General features: G+C 40.4%; 1 protein-coding gene across 2 annotated transcripts; it reads left to right on the forward strand.

Annotated features, from left to right (window-relative positions):
• The first annotated feature begins 699 nt into the window (after positions 1–699).
• On the forward strand, positions 700–14593 carry LOC140554091 (poly(rC)-binding protein 3). 2 transcript variants are annotated; one of them, XM_072676903.1, is made up of 14 exons: positions 700–772; positions 1869–1941; positions 2757–2886; positions 4596–4619; positions 4754–4786; positions 5020–5136; positions 5515–5646; positions 6518–6646; positions 7032–7121; positions 9644–9685; positions 10226–10301; positions 11275–11327; positions 12467–12636; positions 13655–14593. In XM_072676903.1, the coding sequence occupies exons 3-14, from the start codon at positions 2803–2805 to the stop codon at positions 14001–14003; spliced, it is 1299 nt and encodes a 432-aa protein (XP_072533004.1). In that variant the 5' UTR covers positions 700–772; positions 1869–1941; positions 2757–2802; the 3' UTR covers positions 14004–14593. The 2 variants fall into 2 exon arrangements, with proteins under 2 accessions (XP_072533004.1, XP_072533003.1); XM_072676902.1 differs by lacking the exons at positions 10226–10301; positions 13655–14593 and having other exon boundaries at positions 12467–12518.
• The last annotated feature ends 7857 nt before the right edge of the window (positions 14594–22450 follow it).

The following is a 22450-nucleotide window of genomic DNA, read 5'->3' on the forward strand; positions in this document are numbered from 1 at the left end:
CTGCCGAACTGAATGCATCTCTTTCTGTTAAAGGCCCACATTGTTTTCACAGAGCTTTGGCCTCATTAGCAGAAGTAGATGCTGGGGTTTTGGGGGAGGGGGTGTCAGACTGCTGAAGCTGGAGCAGTGTGTCTTCCCATCCATAATGATGTGACACAATCAGTTTGGAAATGACCATGACTATTGGAGAAAATGCTGGTATTTTTTTCCCAGTCCTAAACTGTTAAATATCTTCCCATCATTTCCAGAACAGTGATTTAGTGTGTCTGCATGATGGGCCTATTTTAGAGTAGTCATCTGTTTCTATCTCTGCTTTATGTGGTGCTGGCACATGAGAAGCTCAGCCATTAATTTTTTGCTATGGGATCTATCTATGCGAGTATACCTTTTGGACTCAACAACTTTTTCTTGCTCTCTTTACCGCTATACAGAAGTCTCATGATGAACCTCATGATGAACCTCTACTGTCACAGTGCTAACTGTGGGGGCATTAGGCAAAGTGAGGGACTCCAGGCTCACTTACCCTGCTGTATGGGCTTATCAGAGGCTAAGCCAGAGGGGAAAAAAACAGTAAAGCTAGTCGGGCAGAGCTACGGGCACAAGGCCATCTGTCCATTCTCTGAATACAACTGACAACAAAGGAGGGCAATTCTTCATTACTAGGACCATACAGCCACTGGAGACTCACACACTCATGCACATTGTTGGAGCGACAAGGAGGACAAGAGGGACTGACACCAACCTACTGTCTCAACCTCTATCAACCCAGCAGGTCAGTTTGCTAACTTGTACCAAAGCTACTTGTCACGCTTTCAGGCTGGACGAAAATAGGCTTATATACGCATTTAACCTGTCTAGACTCTGCTCTGATGGGAATATACTACACAGAAAATAACTTTAAGTTGTTTCAAGGTGGAAAAAAATGCTCTTTTAGTCTATTGTTAAGGTTAATTCATGTGTACACTATACACATTTAAAGTAAATGTGCATACACAGAATCTTGTACTTGTTTTTCCCTCTCAGTCCTTTGTTATTTGTTTTTGGACATGGAGGGATTACGGATTACATGTATTCAGTGTTACTTGCACCCACCATCTGCATCGTATTCACTTTAATAATAATTGGGGGCAGCAACATTTCTAAAAGGAAGTCACAAGCTTCAGCAAGTATGTAAATTGAATGTAAACCCACAAATGATTTACGCTTATGTCTGCTCTGGAATTCACTGAATATATCTGAATAAACACTACATTGTAAATTCTGGCTTGATTTGGTTGCCTAGACTTGCTCAAAGTTTACTTCAAAGTTTAAAACAGTGACAATTAGCCCACATATTGCCCATATATTTCGTCTGATGTGTGAGTAAACAAAACCAGTGCATATGTGACCTGAGCTTGTTAGTGTTGTGTTGGAACATGACAGAGTGGTTCTAAGGACCTGGGGGCCTGCTGACAAGCTTGAGGAGACAGAAATGGGTCAAAAGGGTTTTAGCATTAGCCAAATAAATCCTGGCCTATAGGATTAGGCAAAGGCAGTTGCTGTTTGTTTGATGCATTTACCTGATGAAACAACAGCGAACAGAAGACCAATAAAAGACCAGACATTTTACTTGCAGACGTCTAGCTCTATTGTTAGCCCCATTGATCTTTTTTTATTGATCGGGTTTATATTAACATTAATAAGCATCGTTGTAGAAACTCACAGTATGACACTACACAGTGGAGCCAATTTAAAAATGGAAATATAGAAATGTTGTTTTTAAATTTTTTTTGTTTTGTTTTGATGTTCAGATCCCATAATTGTTTAAGGAAATTAAATTTTTATTGAATCTTCATCCAGTTTTTCTGTCTCCTTGTCTTCTTAATCAGTGTGTATCATCAGTGCTGCAGTGTTTGTGTGCAATGGCGACAGAGAGAGCTGTTTCTGCTCTTCAAACCTTATGTGAGTATCTGAAAAACAGAGAAATAGAGGTGAGATATTGCTAAAAGAAGAGTGCAGGGACTAAATACAGTGGAATTATTATTCTGTGCCACCTAGAATTCCTAATGAAACTCATTGTGTGAGCTGCAGGGCCTCATTAGGCAAAGATCAGGCACAGTACCCATTATCAGAGCAAAACTGCACAATAACTACAACTGCATAAGATATTCACAGAAGACCTTCAAAGGATCAGACGCGTCTGGAGAGCTAACATGAGTCCTTTTTCATTTTCACCCCATGACCTCGCCACGCTTATCACTGAGTCTCAGAAATAGAAAATGTGAATTCTCATCCGAATATAGGCTACACAGAGAAACGGAGGAATGTGGGAAACAGGCCAGCATTGTGCTTACTTACTGATAAATTAACAAGATCTTGTTAGACATGGTCACACAGACATCACTTGATCCTTAGTGCCAGCAGAGAACAAGTGACTCCTGTTGCGTCTTATCAAGTGCTGTCACATCAGTTACATTAAAGTGGAACCAATAGAAGGCACCTATGTGTGGCTCCAATTGGTGACAGTGCTGAACTCTCACATCCTCACCCACTTCCAGCGGGAACAAAAAATGACATAACGGACAGAGCAAAATTGGAAATGAGTATCTTTGTGAGAACTAAATGAATATTTTTAGAGATACAGTTATTGTGGCTGTGGGTTATTGAAGTAATCAAGTATGTAGAGCTTGGAATGACCGAGACCCCTTATTGAATTGCATTTGGTACTGTGTGTTCTGTACTGAATTGCTAACATCCTTATCTGTTTGTCCGTGCAGAGCCTGTCTGTCTGAAAAGTGTGAAGTGTCCGGATCATCAAGGAGTATGAATATGAATGAGAAGGAGGGCGGCTTGTCTGAGGGAGGGCTAAATGTCACCCTCACCATCCGCCTGCTAATGCATGGAAAGGTGAGACTGGTAAACCCTTATGTTATAAATGTTTATGAGCTGCTTCAATAAATTGTAAATACTGAGCTGAAAGTATAAATCATTTTACACAGACTTTTGACATGCCCTAGCTTGGAAATAAGTCAGTGTTTTGTAGTATGGAAACACTATAGCAATACAGTATGCAAACTTTGAATGGGTTATATCTAAGCACTGGAATTGGCATGATGCTAGTATTTTGATATTGCTATCACAATAATCAGTATCAGTTCTATGTCAAAAACACAGTGAACTGTGCCAGTGGACAGAGAAAACACTAATTTTACAGCTTAAATAACATGTTTGCTGTTTATTATTCCATCCTTATCTATGTAAAAACTCTTTAAACATAGGAGAATCCAATGTCAATGTGTTGTTTGGCTTATTTAAATAACGCATGAAAAGTATTAAGTATTTCAGTATTGGAAGGGTTCCAACTCTTTGTGCAACTCAGTAACTTTTTAGTTTATATGACCTACTAATTAAAAGCAAAACACACCTTTTGAACTTTTGATCTCCACTAAATCAAAGATGAATTTAAGACCTATTTTATACCTGCTCACTTCATGCGTCTTGAGATATCAGGATTGTATCTGGATAAGGCCAAGACACAAAAAAAATTCAGAATCAGAATCAGATTTATTGGCCAAGTATGCTCTAGTGTAACAATATACAGCTACTCTACATTTAATTTGAAGACAATGCACAATACACAATATACTGAGAAAAACAGTACAATAGTGTACACAGTATACATAGACTATACAAGGAAATTTTACAGTATGCTTTACAGTGTTATTCATAGAATAGCAGAATGCAACACTATACAGATTAAATATTGTGTAACCACAGTAGTGAACACATTAAATGAATAATGGTGCAGTAATGCAGTAACTGTAGGATAAGAGTGATAAGAGTTTATCAGTAGTATCTATGGCCTTTAGCTGATGATGGTGATCAGCTGTTGATAAAGGTGATGGCCTGACCATAAAAACTTGTGTCTGACAGTCTTAGTGGACATAGTTTTGTAGTGTCTGCCAGACGGGAGCAGGTGAAAGAGGTTGTGACCAGAGTGCGAGGAGTCTGTGTTTTCTGGTTCTTGAGCAGTACTGAATGTCCTCAAGTCCTGAATGGAGGACAAGCAAGTATAATGCACCCAAGACTCATTTAAAAAAGCATACAAATCTGATCACTCAAACAACCATCTGTCTTTCATTCGACAATCAAAACCCCTCCCAGTACAACCGAAACTGTAGTAATAATTGCAGTGCAACGAGCGAATTTACATATTTTGTCCCACACAGCATCGGATTTCAGTCTGACTAATCGAAGACGCATTTGACTACCCAAGTGTAAATGCATGTGGCTAAAATCTTATCAAGATCCAATCCAGATACTAGTCACATGAAGTGACCAGGTGTAAACGGGGTCCGTGTTCAGTTCCTTGTGTTCTGAAACACATAAAAAAAATTGCAGTACACAGTAATCAGAATGGACTGTTTTTTACCTTGTTGGTTCTTGTTCCTGGGCATATTAAGCATAATTCATTAGAAAAGCAAAGCTTTGTGTACACTGTTCAGTGGATCGGGAAACATAATATTAAATATCACATTGCATCTCCAACTCCTTCAACTCCCCACCTACCATTGAGAAAAAATGTCTAATGTATTATCTGCTCATTTCTTTTGTAGGAAGTGGGCAGCATCATTGGGAAGGTATGTATACTAAAAATAAAGTTAGCCTCACTTTAATACCATTCAGTGGTGTATCTGCTGTGTCATTACCACAGTGTTACTCTGTATTGATGTGTATTTTTAGTTTTTAATAACTACATCTGCTTGGTTCTCAGAAAGGGGAAACGGTCAAGAAAATGAGAGAGGAAGTAAGTAGTACAGAAATATGCTCATGCTAGATTACTACAATTTGTTAAGTGGCTGGAAATGGTATTGTTGTAGATTACATAAGAAAAATGAATAAACAAGGTTAAGCATGCGGTGGCTGAAATGAATACCTGTTAGGCACGAGTGCTGCTTTCACTGCTTTGAATAAAGCCCTCATGCTCACTGCTAGAATGAAGCCTGTAACTCATTTATGTTCTTTTCTTTATTATTTCAGAGCGGAGCTCGTATTAATATTTCTGATGGCTCCAGCCCGGAGCGTATCGTCACCATCACTGGCCCCTCTGAGGTCATCTTCAAAGCTTTCGCCATGATTGCAGAGAAGTTTGAGGAGGTTTGTCATATTATGCTGAAAAACATCATTATGTGCAATTAACTTCATTCTGCTGTAATGCTTTGGTAATCATTGCACCAAGGATGAAAACCTTTTTGAAAGAGGAACTTATTAAGACTTATTGAAATTAAAAAGGAAGAATTCTCCAATGTGCCGTTTGAATATACTGTGGAATGCTTGGCGTGCTGGCCTCAGTGGGTTTGTGCTGTAATTTAATTTTCTTCCTCAGTCACCTCACACAGTTCCCCAGTCATTTTAAAATGAGTATCAGTCTTAATTAGAATATTTTTCTGTAATACTAGATACTATCTCATTGTGCAAAGTGAAGCAAATGACTTCTAATGAAGGCCATGTGACATTGTTGCTTCTCTATTGCAGGATATCCTGGCGTCCATGGTGAACAGCACAGTGACAAGTAGACCCCCTGTAACACTGCGCCTTGTGTTCCCTGCCAGTCAGTGTGGCTCACTTATCGGCAAAGGAGGCTCCAAAATTAAAGAGATCAGAGAGGTAGATATGAGCTTTAATCTGGTAGCAAACAGATTAAAGAGAATGAGAGTTATGAAGGTCTGTGGGAGTCCCAAATGATTCATAGCATGGTGATTTGTTTTAACACTTGGAGTTCTTTGTTTGCATGCCCAGCATAAACGCTCTGGCTCAGTGTGATTAATTGTTCTCATCAACACAGAACTTTTGTATTCATGAGCTGAGAGCTGCTCCATTTAGTCTCCAGCACAGCCATTCGCCGTCCCCTTTGGCTTCTCTCCCAAACACCGGGCATAGCTTCTTTGCAATTAAATGACCACCGTGTTCTTGACTATGAATAAAAAAGCCATACCGCCGTCACATTAACTCAGGAAGCAGCATCATTTTCTTCACTTTGTTAGCGTTGGACAGAATGACAGTGGACATTGTTAGAAGAATTCTCCCTCTGCTCATGGATTTCACTGAGTAAATATAGCTGTCCTCTCTATTCAGGGCTGTGGCGGCTGAACTGGTTGGTTGAATTCCCGGTTGCTTTGAATGTCTAGGACAGGATGACCCTCCAAGGCCCAAATAGATTCATATTTATATACAGTATCCAAATAGGTTGGCCTAAATAGCTTCTCGCGTCATAACATTGTCAATTGAAAACTTCTTCAGAGCTGCTGTTTTCAATGTCATTATGCAGTGCTCTGACTAATGAAAAAGTGTGTGGGTGCATTACTGTTATATTAAAATAATAATAATGTCATGTTACTTGTATTACTGGGCTAAGGGGGACACAGCAAAACATGACATTATTTGTTTTATTTGGTCAGAATGCTAATTATCCAAGTAATTTCCAATCCTTGGCCCCCTCTGAGGCTCATTTGCATTAGCAATTTTATGTGTGTGTCAGACCACAGGTGCACAGGTGCAGGTGGCTGGAGACTTACTGCCGGAGTCTACGGAGAGAGCAGTCACCATCTCCGGAACTCCTCATGCCATTACACAGTGTGTGAGACACATCTGTACTGTAATGCTGGAGGTGCGTGTTTTTGTGCGTGTGTGTGATGTGTGGAATTTAATTACAATAGCTCACAGCTGAATATGGATGATTTCCCCTGTGCTTCAGCATTATCACAGTGTGGGATGTATGTAATATATTGTAATTCTTCACCTACTACATGCTCAATTTGAATTCCATTTGATTAGATTCAGCCTATTTCTAAGGTTTCTGCCTTACCTAATTCATCTACTGGCGCTCTGGGGCCTCCTACCAGCTTAGTCACTTTTCAGTCTTCTGAGCTTCTGTGCTTTGTTCTGTAAATGTTGACATGAGAGCAGGAGCACATACTGTGCATAGAAAAAATGTTCTCTCTTTTGCTTGCTGAAAGAACGCTTGACTTCTTTATCTTGTCCTCTGTGTGTAGTCACCACCTAAGGGAGCGACGATTCCTTATCGGCCTAAACCTTCCTCTGCTGGCAACCCTACAATCTTATCCCAGCCACATACAGCTCCTGTGAGTACTTCAGCCATCTCGCAGTCTTCACATCGACTTCTTTAGAGCTGCAGTCGTGTTAAGTTAGGAAAAGCAGCATGTTATGGATTCAGTGACTCCACTTAAACATTAATGATTGCATAGCCGCGCTCCCACTGGGGAGCTACGAGTGTGGATATTTAGGCTAATGATTGCATTGAGATCAGTGTGACTGAATAAATCTTGCCTTCAGATCTCATCAGTAATATAGTCACCACACAGGCCAGAGGAGTGCTTCAGTGCTCTCACACATGCAGATAAGAGTTGCTCTGTGTGGCTCGGCTGAATTACTGATCCAGGACTGTCTGGTTTAATCGGAGTGGTAAAGAGTGTCGGCTGTGTTTTTGAGAGTCAGAGACCCTCAGCATTCCTTTCTGTTCTGTTCTGGGCAACAATGTATTTGAATAATAGATTTTAGATGATTTGTAGGTACTTACTTTTATTCAGCTAAATATGTTTTAAATTCTTAGGATTCAAATCCTGGTCCTAAACCTTACACTACACTTTTACAAAATGCTTCAAAAGGATCTTTGAGCCATGCTATAGAAGAGCCCCTTTTGGTTGTAATAGAGAAGTGCGAGTGTGAAAAACCCACCTGAAGACACTTCACCTGATATAATGGTGATTTCCTAGTTCAAAGATTATTCACACTCAAGTTGCCTTCCAAAGCCTAGGCTGCATTTCTTGGCCACAGCGTTGACAGCCCAGAGGTGCAGACTACGTTGGGTGGGGATTTGGAGAATGCAACTGATGTATCCTTTCCGGCATTGGTTACCCACAGTTTCAGCACATACAACACAGGAAAAAAGGAAAAAACAGCACCACAGCAATAGCAGAAAACAAAGCCTCCAGGGTAGAGTTTGTTTACAAATGTTAGTTTTCTTAATTATAATTAATTTCCATGAAAAAATGAAAATCCACACAAGATTTTGGACCTTTACAGTGATGTCACCATGCAGCCTGGTTAGACTGTTCCAGACTCTTCCATCTGTGTGACCAATAGACTTCTTAGAAGATGTTTTCATAAGACAGTCCTAGTGAGGACCCACCCTACCTTAGCCAAGGCTTTGATACGCAGCTAGTACTACTTTATTGATACTGTCTCCATGTTATCCATTGTTTTAACTCAGCATCTATATATAACCATTCAGTATCAACTGAATCCTTTCAGTATCAACAGTGTTTTACATTTACATTTTACATTTACATTTACGGCATTTAGCAGACGCTCTTATCCAGAGCGACTTACAAAGTGCTTTGCTATTTACCCAAGAAAGAAACCTTAGCTAGTTAGAATAGACTAATAATTCAAAGATACCTCTAAGCTTAGACATTACTAAACACAATACAATAAGGCGACCATAGTACTCTATTCGCCCAAGTACTCTCGGAAGAGGTGGGTCTTCAGTCTGCATTTAAAGACAGCGAGCGACTCGGCCGTTCGGACACCCAGGGGAAGCTCGTTCCACCACTTTGGTGCCAGGACAGAAAAAAGCCTGGACGCTTGTCTTCCGTGGATTTTGAGGGATGGCGGGTCGAGCCGAGTCGTACTTGAAGCTCGAAGGGCTCTTGGTGCAGACCGGCTTTTGACCATTGCCATCAAGTACGGAGGGGCTGGTCCAGTCTTGGCTTTGTAGGCCAGCGTCAGGGTTTTGAATCTGATGCGGGCAGCTACGGGAAGCCAGTGGAGAGAACGCAGCAGTGGAGTGACATTTTACCAGACTTTACCAGATTGTTAACAATTTGAAAGAGCTTGGGTAATCTATCTAGCTCTATAGAGAGCTAAAGTGTACTATCCAAATAAAGTGAGACCTATTTTATTCTATTCTATTCTATTCTTTTGTGTTATTACTGTCTTGCCATTCTTTAAAATTCCAGCTGTCATGTGCATTGTGTAATTATTTTATATCAAACAGACCCATTAGAAATAGTCAGAAATTACTTAAATAAAATCTTGTTCCATTAACATACATTGCAATTAAGATCCTTGGTTAAGCATGATTTTTTACAAAGGGAATTAATTTAGTGCATTCCCTATATAAAATAAGATGATATGTGTTTATTCATCATGCTTCAGTTTGGAACATCTTTACTGGTTGTGGTTTGTTTAAAAGGCTACATGTGTGATTAAGCAATAATGACCTTTAGATGCACTCAGCTGTCTGAAATGTTGAGATGATTGTACTCTCTAAATACTTAGCATTTTAGATTGGAGACTCAGAGGTGCTTCTGGGCCACACATTCTAAACCTTCAAAATGTAGCAGGCCCTGTTTTTTTCCCCAAAATTGAATGGGTCAGTAGGCTGGGCCTAGTGTTTGTCTGATATATTCATACAGTGACCCCTTGTGGTTAGACTGTGAAGTGTGGTTGGTCATCTTACTCTCCAATTTCAGTGCTTTAATGCTTATATGTGAAAAAGCATTAAAACCCAAGAGTCGTAATTCGGTATATGTTTGTAATTCATTCAGTTCCAACCAGCCTGAAGGTGTTTTCCTTTCCACAGGCTTTTGCTATTCCGGGACAGTACGCCATTCCACCTCAAGACGTGAGTGCCAATGCTGCTGCCTTATCAGAGCTGTTGGTCATCTCTTCCATACGGTCACTACCTCACTCCCTCCAGCCACCTCCTGCCTTCTCCACCACCACCATCACCACCACCACACCTCCCCCACCGTATCCCACCACACATGTCAATGCCCTTCTCCTTAAAACACATGCACCGGAGCCAATACCGATACAGCAGCTTTGTATGCGAATACACATATACATCAGTGGTGAAACACTGGTTTTTCATTCAGGACCATTCATTGCATTTGAATGACTAATGCTTAGTGTTTACTAACACCTTTTCCTCCTTTGTTTCTTCATACCCTCCCCCGAGTGTATCATAAACAAATGTGTTAATAGAATCAGATATGAGTACTGTCATTATGTCAGCTTATAATGGGGTGAGTCCTAATGATCCCCGATAACAGATCTAATTGTGAGTCTGAAAGATTGGCTGTGTATTGTCTGTAGATGTCAGTTTTCCTCTGAATTAATTCCATTTGATTGGCTAGTTCTAACCTCCCTTCCTGCCCCGCAGTTGACCAAGCTTCACCAGTTGGCTATGCAGCATATCCCCTTTACCTCCCTTGGGCAGAGCAACCCTACCTTCCCTGGTACGTACCCGAAAAACTCCCCAGGGAAGTCTGTCTCTACCCTCCATCGCTCTGTCTGTGTCTACATCTTTGTGTCTGTCTATTGCTCTCTCTCTCTCTCTCTCTCTCTCTCTCTCTCTCTCTGTCCATCAATCTCTTTCTCTCTCCTCTCTGTCTCTCTCCCAATTTCCATTCTGTCCTATCCTCTCTCTCCTCATGTGTTCACCATCACTGAGTTCTACTTATGCACTCTGAGGAAAGGGAAGGAAAATCAATGTCATGGTAAGGCTACCGAAGTCACAATACTGTATGTGTCAGAAAGCCTACCTTATGCTGCACACTCTGCGGTCTGACACTGGCTGACAACTCAGGTGACTTTATGCTCATTGTCATCTGTCGCAAGGACTTATCAGGTGAATGACAGCATTGTGGAGGCTTTGTGATGTATACGTGCCACCCCTGTCCTCGTATGTTAACTCAGCATCAAGACAGGTGTTCCACCTTACCTTTCGTTCGTTCATTTGTTTTCTTATCTTCTCCCGTGTTGCTCCATTACGTACCTCCACACCACCCCCTAACCTGTTCAGTTCCACCAGCATGCCCTCCAGCCCACAACCCTTTCACACCACTGCACACATGCTCTCAGCAGTGAATCCGCACACACTGCTGTAGGCCATGCACGATTACCGCTATGGAAAAAAGGCACTACACTGTGACAAGCTGTCACAGAGTAGACGCTCGAGATGCTTTTTTTACTCCAAAGGCGCAGTGCGCTCACAATTTAATCAGAACTCATTCATGACTCATCTAGCATGGCTCTGCTGCCTTTACATGTTAAATCAGTTTGGGGTCATCATCTTATTTTTAATAGATTCTCTGGTAGAGTAGAGAATTTAGACCACTTGCTGAATCAAAAGTTCTGCAGTCCTTCGGTCAGTTGATGTAAACTTGATCAGTGTTACATTAAGTTGTTTCCCCAAATTTTCCTGCATAGGTCTGGATGCCTCTGTTGCGACAAGTTCTCAAGAGCTGACCATTCCTAATGATGTAAGTGTTCTTAATGCAGTTACCTGAAATACATGGATTTCTCTTTAAAGCAATTATTATGTTGCAGTTGTACTTTAAAAACAGTGTGATGGTACACTGGCTTGTAATAGGTAGAATGGCATCTCTGTCATTACCACTCCGGGCCCAGAACGCTGCTACTGCACTATGGAAACTTTGGTGGAGCTGGATGAGACCTCTCATTCATGATGTGACGCTGTGTAACCCAAATCACATTTCTGTGAAATCCTGCAATTTTACTCTACCATGTCAGTCCACATGCTTCTTTGACTTTTTAGGATAGTTCTGTATCTCTCAGCTTGTGAACAAATGCACATAACAACTGTCCATGAGAGGGCGCTTAAATTGCAATTTGTATTAATGAATGTGATGCAAAAAAAATAAATCCACTTCTCAACTGTAGGAGCAACCCAGGAGCAAAGAATACAAATTCTCACACAATGAAATGTGCCAGAGACATAAAGCAGTATTGTGCAAGATTTGGCATTGGCCCAACAGTTGGGAAGTGGAATTTGCGCTTTTAGCCCCCCCTTAAAAAAGGTGAGAGACTGCTGTCTCTACTGTCCCTGTAGAGAAATGTTACTGGAAAGTTAAACAAATATGGTACGAAGACTCATTACACAGTGCAGAAACTGGCATGCTGAGCAAGGAGTGAAAAAAATATTCTCTCTATTACAAGTCAGTGGAGCATTAACACGATTTTGAGTTTTTAATGTAAAATGCTACATACTGTGATTTAATGTAATTGATGACATTAATGGCAGCTCAAGTTACGTTAATGACATCAGTCATGTGCAAGAAGTTGCTGTGAAAAAGCAGTTTGAGCAGTTGTTAAAGCTTCCAACTTTGTCCACTTTTACTGATACTGCCATCATCATCAGTGCATCTTTTATCACTCGTTCGAAATTAACATACATTGTCATAGACATTATTGGACAACAGTGATAGTGTTAAGACTATAATGTAGCTGGAGTGATTGTATTAAAACAGATATGTTTTTATCTATAGGGATATTCTGTTAATCCTTAATTAAGATTGCATTTCAGCCTTTTTTAGAACTGCGACATGCCCACTAAATCATACAGATGCTGTCTGCTGCTCACCCTGTCATCTCCTCTCAGCTCATAGGCTGCATTATTGGCAGACAGGGCACTAAGATCAATGAGATACGCCAGATGTCTGGAGCCCAGATCAAGATAGCTGGGGCCACAGATGGTTCGGCTGTGCGCCACGTCACCATCAGCGGCTCCCCGGCTAGCATCAGCCTAGCCCAGTACCTCATCAGTGCCAGGTAAGAGATCCCCCTGACAGGCCATACACAACCTTGTGACTTTTACACATGTAGATGATATAATGGGCTAGACCTAGCATAACAGGAGGCTGACTGTTTACACATGTAGCTGGTATAATTGGCTAGACTTAGCATAATCAGAGATTGACTTTTCACACATGTAGCTGGTTTAATGAGCCAGGAGGTTGACTTTCTACACATGTAACTGGTCCAAATGTTCAAATGCACAGCTTCTAATGAAGGCACCCATTGCTGACACAGATGTGCAGATACATCCACAGCTTTTTTAGTTCCTGTAGAAAAGTAGTGCCAATAGAATAGGACTCTAGGAGCAGGTGAACATGAACCTATTGGCACCATGGATATTGGGAGGCGAGGGTAAAGGGTTGTAAAGCCCCTCAGCATTGAGCTGTGGTGCAGTGGAACTGTGTTCTCTGCAATGATACTTCTCTATCCAATACTTTTAAGATGAGTTATGTGAGATGTTATGAGATGTTGTAAGAAGTTGAGGTGAGGTGAAGATCACCCTGAGCAGTAGATACAGGGTGATACAGTTAGTCTAACAAAATCTCTTTTAATTTGATTTTTGGAAGAAACTAAGTAATGAATGAGCAGGTGTTCCAATACTTTTATCCATATAGTGTGTAATGAGTCAGGCTTTGCATAACAGCAGATTATGACCTTACACATGTAGCTGGTATAATAAGACAGATTTAGCATATTAGAAAAAAATCATGCTGTGTCCTTTTTGTTCAATCCCATCCATTTTTGGCACTCCTCAGCTTTATTAATACTCATTGAGTCATGTGAAACCCATTTTAATGGTTTGTTCCTTGTAACACATAACATTTCCCTTTATTGATTCTTCTTTTTTTTCATTTCTCTCACTTCCCTGTTCCACATGCTCCTCTTTTGACCCCCCCCCTTCACCCCCACTACTCTATTAAAACATCTCCCTAACTCCCTTTTCTCTTCCTTGTGGTGTTGTGTGTGTGTGTGTTTGTGAATGTGTCTGCAGTTTAGAGATGGCTAAACTCAGCATCCAGGCTGCCTCCTCCTCTTCCGGCAACCCTGTTGACTTCGGCCTGAGTTTCCCACAATCCGCCACTCCCACCTCCGCCTCCACCCCTTCCTCCATGGCCATGCTGGCCGCTCCCCCCTCCGCCATTAACGTTCACTCCCCCCATGCTGTGCCCTCCATCCCCAGCACCCACTACGCTCTCCCGGTCTCCAGTCTGCTTGGCATGAAAACCGTGCCCCTGCTGGCCGTGCACACTGCAGCATCGGGCCTCGCCCCCTACACTGCAAAGATCCCGACTTCGGCCACCATCAAAAAATCAGAGCGCCAGAAGTTCGCCCCCTACTGACCAGACTCGACAGCCTCTTTAATCTCTCCCTCCTGTCTGTGCTGTGTGTGCTGTTTGTGTTTTGCATCTCTGAAGACTTTGAAGGTTGAGTTTTTTTTTTTTTTTGCTCTCTTTTTTTTGGTACATCTCCATGCAGTATTATGCAAACGGATAGTGACAGAGTGACAAGATGAATTGCTCCTCAAATCATCCTCCATTTTCTTTGGCATCTCATTCGGAAATGTTTGAGATAGCAATCTCAAGCCATATATTTTATCTGACACGCCATTCTTTTCTCTTTTCAAATCCCCAGCCAATGAGACTATTGGGCATTGTATTGCTGAAGCGCTTTATTTGCTTCTTATGACTTCTGTCAGGTTTCAGGTTTATGCATATATATGATAATTAGTTTAGTACATAATGCACAACTCTAATCTTCATTTTGTCTCCTTTACTTTGCTGCATTTCTCTGAATTAGTCACTTTTGACTTTTATTCTGCTAATTATGTCTCTTGTGCTTATTTTCATCTTTCATCTTTATGGCACTAAAGCAGGGAAATGGAATTTGCTGTAGTTCACGCTCGGGACAAAAAAATACAAATCTTGGCATAAATGTTACACTAACTAATCATCCTGCTGTGCAGTTCCGTGTATGCTGTGATGTCAAATGTGTTTTCAGCCATCAATGCAGAACGAAAGTCAGATTGTGTGGGATTGTGTTGTTTTTTTGTTTTTCTTTTTGTTCTTCCATTAAATTGAGTGAGTCGTGAGTCGTGAACAGGTGCACTATGCTCCGCTGGTAGAAGAGGAGTTATATCTGTGTCATGACTGTTATGCACTGTAGCAATGTGTTTTTGTCCTGTGGAGCTGATGATGTGCTTCTTTCCTAGGCTGTCTGCAGTGCTAGCTGGCCTGGGGCCTCTTTAGCCACGCAGCCTCTCATTAAAACTCTGACTGGATTACCCCAAAGCCATATGGGATTCTTAAGAACTCAGTGTTATTCAGGAGAGCCAGGCTGCATGATATGCAAATTCACAAAATGTCTCACTAAACTTTTTAACAACAAAAATTGTAAAGTGAAGTGTTGTAACTAGTATTGACCTCTTTTATGTGCTCTTTTTTAAATTCACTATTTGGTGTCTGTTCTGTATATGAAATGTTCTTGTGTTTGTACTTGTAGGCTGTTGTTTTGAAGTCCCTGTCCATGTATTCTTTTTGATGAATGATAAATGAATGCTCTTTTGCTCCTAATAGTAGAACTTACATCTTCTTGAATTAAAATGTGGCAGCTTTTTATTAGAATACAGTGTTCCAGTTTTCATTTGACTTTTGATTAAAAACATGGTATATCCTCCAAAGATTAATTAGACAATTGTGTGTGAAGAGAATGAGTTATTGTATGTATAGCTTAGCAATATTGCACAGCTTATGTTTCATATATTCAGAGCGTTCTACAGTACGTGCATGGGCTTCTGCTGATGCTGCAGTTGCATTTCTACATCACGGTAGCCCTTTTCAATAATACATGGGGTGCTAAAGTATGGGTTATTTTGGTTGAAGGAAGCATGTGCTTTCAGGAATCAAAGCTCCAGGAGTAGGCCAATGCACTCATTTTGGAGAAGACATTTCTGTGCAGATTCAAATACAATTGCACTTATTTGAAAAGGTCTCTCTGTTGATTTACAGTTTCTAATTAGCTGCGAGGAGCAGTGACTTTTTGATATGCTAGGGGAAAATTTGAATCTAATTCACTTCCACAAGGCAATTCACCCCTGGGAAGCGCAGCATTCATCCACTTGTCCTCAGCGTTCATTTATTTGGCGCACCCTAAGTACTGATCCTCGTGTGAAACAGAATATGTAATGATAACAGCTGCAAACGCTAAAAGAAATGTTAACGGTTCGGACAACATTCAAAGCGCTAACATGTCTTTTAGTATTTTCCAATCCAATTACAGTGTATGTAAATGATGACTGTACAGTTAGTGTACTATTCAAATGCAGTGCAGAGTGTTTTATAGGTGGCATTGCTTTAAAGGCCTTTTGACAAATTTCTCTGCCCTGTCAGGGATGAACTTTACTTCACCTCCTCCCCTACCTGGACGTGAAGCAGCAGCCTTTTCACAGCTACTGCAAGAACAGATTTCCTCGACGGTTGCTCATTCGGGCATGTGCCCTGAGCTGAACATTACCACGCTGTCACTCAATGACTTTAGGCCCCTTGTCCTCTTCTCAACGAGCAGCGACCCCATTCAACATTGATGAAACAACTTCAGCTTTGAGCGAGAGACACACACACACATACACACATCAGCGATTCGCAGCCAAGTAGCCGGGACACAGCCCTAACCCAGAGTGCTGCTATTTCGGCATCACGCCTGCATGCAAGTCCTGTACATTGTTGAACCAGATCAATAGTTCTAATAGGCGTGTGTTAGAAGAAGAGGCCATTCCCTTTTGAGAGGGTGAAGTCAGAGCCGGCAGCCTGAGCTGCACTGGAATGTGGTGGGCATCTCTGCCTACCTTTTTTTTGTTAATGCTGAATTAATGATTTTCCCCTCTCACCCCATCAAAGCGGCCCTGATGGAAATGGCTGCGCCCGACTCTGAATAATCAATTATATTAATGCAGGCCTGTGCTGGATATGAAGAGCATTTCTTTAAAGCATGTAATCACCTCGCCCCAGGCATGGCAGTCTTACTGTGTGAAAGAGTGTGTGACATCCAGCTTCACCGCACATTCGCAACTTTGGACACATACCCTCTCCCTAGTGTTAAAAATCAACAGATGCTATCTATAGCGCCACAATCAAGGCTTTGTCAGGGCTTTTCAGTTCCAGTAATCATATCTATACTGGATCTTGTGTATCTCCTACCAGGTTGTTTGGCTCACGCATTTCTTCTTCATGTCACTGGTCCTGGAAAGCATCCATTTTCTCCTTCAGTGCATGCCAGACATTTTTAAATTTGCATGTTGTTGATCTCAGAATGGTTCTAGATGCCAGTCTGAAATACACTGTTCTTAATAACATTCATAATTAAAACAACACAAAGCAGAACTTTCACACCATTGCTCAGCTGAAGCTTATTCACTGTTATGGATTATGATAGAATGCAGGAACAAACTGCTGTGACCTGTTTCATTCTAGCTGGTGGGAGTGAGATGGCAGAACCATTCCTCATGAATCTGTCGGGTGGGAGGTGACAGTGTTCCTATCAAATCAATCAAATCTGGGTTCATTGTCACTTTCTTTTTCTTTTTCAGAGGACTTTTAGAAGACTTTTTTTCATTCATTTTTATGGGGGGAGGGGGATTATAAGCGCTCTACTAGACAATGATTATAGCTGTCTAATCACAGGGAAAAGAACAGAAGGATAGGAAGAAGAAACATGATGTAGTAAATATTACCAATATTAAGAGCTGGTTATTATAATTCTATGAAATAAGTGTCTAATAGATTTGCATTACACCAGACCAACAAGACCAAATTTTAAGTTTTTAATGACCACTGCAGAGTCCCTGAGAAGTCTCCTATCAATCCTATCAAAGTTTTTTTTTATGGGGATAAGGAAAGCAACTGTGATGTTCACTCCAGTGTCTTCCAGGACTTCTGTTGTGGACTTTGAGGTATGCCCTATGGGGTCATTGACCTGTTGGAAGGTCAAATAATGCCCGAGCCTCCTCACAGAAGGCATGAGGTTTTATCCTAGTGTTTTCTGATGCTTAATTGAATCCATCTTGCCCTGCACATGCAGCAGGTGTCCAGTGCCAGAAGAAGCAAATCAGCCCTAGAGCATCACTGAGCCACCTCCATGCTTCACTGTTAGCAAATGTGTCTTTCTTACTCATCCAGACATACTGCTGATCCATAGACCTGAGAAGGTCCAGTTTTGTTTAATCACTCCACAGACCATTCTGTGGCTTATTGATGAGGTTTAGTATGCACCTTATTGTACAACCTAAAACCTAAAAACCCAAATCATGCTGTATATCTTTTGCAATCACTCAAGTGTTCCTGACCACCTGCCGGTGATAGCTTCCTTTTCCTGCCACATCCAGGTACCAAACTTTCTTCTTAGAACATTTGGGAACTCTAATCTCTCATGACTTAGCCATGCTTCTGACATGCAGTCAAACATCACAGTCAACAAACCCCTAGCCAGTCCAGCTATTAGATGTGTTTATCTCCTTATGCGACTAATGAAGCACTTAATTTGCCACCAGATTTGTGAATGTGTGCTGTTTTGAGGCATTCTGTGCAGGGGGTTGAATAATTCTATGTTATTTTGCATTGAATTTGTAGAAACCATCTGTCATATTAATTGTGTTGAGCTAGTTGTTGTTCTTGTTTGATTGGTTTGTATATTTTGCTTATAAACCTAATTTGAAATTGGGGGAGGGGTGGTTCTGGAGATTAGATCTTGTGCTTGGTGATTATATAGTAAGGTTCATTGCTGATCACTGTAGGAGTTTAATGAGAGGTGTCTAAATCATTTTTTTTTCCAATTGGTGATGATTGATGTTTTTATTTGGATTTCCAGTTAATGAGGATAGTTTTCTTGGCAAGGATTATTGCTGTGAAAAAAGACTTTCTTTGTCAAATTAGTTGCTGATATGTCTCAGCAGGCAGAATGATGGTGATACATGGATATGACTCTTTAAAGCATGAGATAACTGATAATCCTGATCATTTAGGATGATCTTATATATTACCAATTGTAGATGAATTACAATTATTAATTATTTATAGAATATTCTGTCATTGTTGATTTCATAAATCAGGAATTAGTGATAGTTCTTGCTCCCACTGTCACTCCCTAATGCCATGTTTCTGGCTGAGTTATGGATATAGGGGTGTTCTTGTGAAACATATGCTAAAGATGTATGTTGTCTTTTTCTGTCCAGTTTGGGATTTTTTTTTATGAGAAAGTCCAGGTTGTACCAGATGGCAGTGTGAGTAGTTGATGAGAGTGAAGAATTTGTTATCTTCAAAGTGGCTGTGATTGAGTGATAAGTGGTAAGTCTGGAATTTGAATATCTTTGCATTAAAGATGCAACAATATTGAAATGCCATGCTGGGTTTCATCCATTAACAAAATATGTTTAAATAATTATACAATAATAAATATAAATAAAAACATCTAAACCCTAATGGGTCTTGGAGTTCTGCGACAATGTTAGTTTTACTATGCCTGGCTTGATTTCCTAGTGGAATATATACCCTTATACACAGTGCTTCAAAAGGGTTTTTGAGCAATGTCATAGAAGAACCACTTTTTGAACTGTTTGCTAAAGCCTTGCTTATCATTTTTGTGTCAGTGATAAAAGGTCAATAGCTGGAGTGTAAAGTGGGTAATGTTTGGTTTGAGGTGAAGGAAGATAGTATTCACCAGTATTCATATTTGTGAGTAGTCTCATATTTTGTTTGATTTCTGTTGTTATCCAAAAAAAGAGTGGTGGTAGTTTGGGCCAAGTGTGTTAAACTCAGTGGGGAAGCCATCTGGTCCTGGAGCCGTGTTGTCGGGCATATGATTTAGGGCACTGTGAAATTCCTCTAGTGTAATTGGTTCTTCGAGTGTCTGTTCTGTTTTTGTAGGTTATACAGAAAGGCGTCAGTGTTGTCTAGCTCTGGGTCATGGTCTGATGAGTTTGACCTTTGTAAACAAATTTTAAACATGTCATCAATTTCGTCGGGTGTCTCTATGGTATTCCACATGAAGCTCTGGATCACTGCTGCATTCTTAATACATCTTACAGACTCTCCCACCTTGCTGATATAGTTTATGAAGAATAATTCACTTCTGTAAAGAATGTACATTCTCTTTAAAGGTGAGTATTAAAACCAGGGCTATTGTGAATAAACGTATTAAAGCACCATCTAAAGGTAGATTTTTCTTGTTGATTGACATTCCAGATGACTGAGATAGAAGCATGGACACTGGTTGTAATGGGATGGCATATTGTGTATAAGATGTTTGGAATCACTGAGCGATTAATTAATTAATAGGTAGTTAGTGCATGAGTAGGAGTTGTGATCTAAATAGAATGTAGTGTATAGTTTCTGTGGAGCTCCAATTGCATGTAGTGTGAAACTCATCTGTGCATGAACGAGTCAGTGACTGTGTTGACTTCACCACCAAATGTCTGGACAGTAAGAAAGGTTGGAAAGTTGCACACAAACTTTGTAAAATAGATACTTGCAGTGGTTAGTGCATTATTGCTAATAGTGATATGTATTATAATGCATCACCCTGATCACTTTCAGAAAGAAGAGCATCACTACATAACATTAATAACATTTTACTGATCACAGAACAGTTTTATTGACTCACATCTGACATAAACCATTCTTAAATAGGTACTTATCCTATATTGTCCATGCCTAAGCTATACTTATAATATTTGTATGGAGTATAGTATTAGTGGACCTGACTATTTTCCAATCTCTCTCGATCCCTCAAAATAAAACAGGCTGTTTTTGCCATTGCACCTTTAAGATTGATATGCACTGATCAGCCATAACATCAGCACCACTGACAGGTGACAGGTGAGAGCCATGGTTATCTTCTTCTACAGTGGCATCTATCAAGGAGTAGGATATATTACACAGCAAGTGAACAGCCAGTTCTTGAAGGCTATGTGTTCAAAGCAGGAAAAATAGTCAAGCATAAGGATCTGAGACACTTTGACAAGAGCCAGATTGTGATGGCTAGATAATAAAAGCATCTCCAAAACATCAGGCAGGTGTTTTTTTTTCTGGTGTGCAGAGAAAGAACAATCAGTGAATCAGTGACAGGGTCATGGGCACCCTAATGTTCGCTGATGCGATCTATGGAGGCCCCATCTCACAACGTACAGGTCTTAAATGATCTGCTTCTAATGTATTGGTGCCAGATACCACAGGAAATCCTCACAATTTCTATGTGCAACTTTCCAACCTTTCTTACTGTCCAGACATAATTGTTGGTGAGGTCAACACAGTCACTGACCCATTCAAGCACAGATGAGCCTCACACTACATGTAATTGGAGCTCCACAGAAACTATACCCTACATTCTATTAGTTAGATCACCACTCTTTCTCATGCACTAACTACCTATTAATTAATTACTCAGTGACTCCAAACATCTTATACACAATAAGCCATCCTATTACAACCAGTGTCCATGCCCCTATTTCAGTCATCTGGAATGTAAATCTACAGTACAGGACTTAAATTATATGCTTCGAATGTCTGGGTGCCAGATACCACAGGGTGCCTTCAGAGGTCTTGTGGAGTCCATACCTTGACAGGTCAGACCAGGGGCAACTTGGAGCTGCTGTAGACTGTGTAGGTGGATATACAACAATAACAATGCATTTAATGCTGTTTTTGCAGCTTCGTTTCCACATATTGAATGAATAGACTAGAAAGTGAACAGGAGACTTTGAAACTTTAACAGTGTTTACACTGTTTTTCATTGAAAAAGCTTTACAATAACAAAAATATATTTAATTTGAAACAAAATGATCAGAATAAGTAACTCCATCCAAGCTCCTCCAGCGATACATAGTCTAATGGCAGTACGCCAGAGTGAGTGCTGAAAACTCGTTCAGTCTAGCAGGTGGCAGTGAGATGATAGAGCTGTTCCTCATAGATCTACCACTTCCGAACTGTCTGGTGGGAGGTGTCAGTGTTCATATCAGATCAGTGGGTGTACTGGATTCATCATCACTTTCTGAAGAAACTTCTTTCCATCATTTCTTAAAACAATAGTTCTGTTGAAGATATACAGTATAAGCAACAAGCAGAGTAATGGAGTTGTACAAACGATCATGTAACAGCCTTACTATCTAAAGTGTCGCCTGAACATTGCAAGTTGTTAAAATACTATATTTTTGAAATGATTTTTTAATTGTTTTTTTTTTTTTTAATGCTGTGGATTATGAACCTGTGGCCGCTTTTTTGGATCACAATGATTTCTGAACGAAGAAATCTTATTCTCATATTGATCCAGTCTCTAGCTGCCCCTCCAGTGGGTGATTGCAAAAACACTTAAGTTGATATAGTATGGAATGGTCTATAAAATGGTAAAATGGTGATGGGGATTCCTCTAAAATGAAGTCAACTCCACATGTCTACTGTGCTTAACTGTATTGAAACTGAAGTCTCTTGAAACAGATGGCAAACGGGTTCTGCAGGGCTCTAAGCAAAACGATTTGTTTTCAATTTTATTTAACGTTGTTTGAAGAAAAAGTAAGGCTGCACCCCGATTGCAAACTAGTTAGCAATGTTAACAAATTTTTGGGCATGTAATATGTAGTATAGATAAAAATGCCAAAGTTAAGTATACGCAAATATCCACAATGTACACTTGTAAAATTTGTTGGTTTTTGAGTGTGGTTTCAAAAGATACTATGGCCTGAAAAATACAACGGCCTACTACACAGTAGTACTATAAGGTAATGCAGGTTTGACAGATTAATACA

The sequence above is a fragment of the Salminus brasiliensis genome, chromosome 4 (genome assembly GCF_030463535.1).
Source record: "Salminus brasiliensis chromosome 4, fSalBra1.hap2, whole genome shotgun sequence".
Lineage (NCBI taxonomy): Eukaryota > Metazoa > Chordata > Actinopteri > Characiformes > Bryconidae > Salminus > Salminus brasiliensis.

What these genes read in the sequence shown, in the direction of transcription:
- LOC140554091 (XM_072676903.1), top strand. Translation starts at nt 2,803, where the DNA reads ATGAATATGAATGAGAAGGAGGGCGGCTTGTCTGAGGGAGGGCTAAAT. An exon ending in GAGCAACCCTACCTTCCCTG is followed by an intron (nt 10,302 to 11,274) that starts GTACGTACCCGA and finishes TTTCCTGCATAG; the next exon opens with GTCTGGATGCCTCTGTTGCG. An exon ending in AGCTGACCATTCCTAATGAT is followed by an intron (nt 11,328 to 12,466) that starts GTAAGTGTTCTT and finishes ATCTCCTCTCAG; the next exon opens with CTCATAGGCTGCATTATTGG.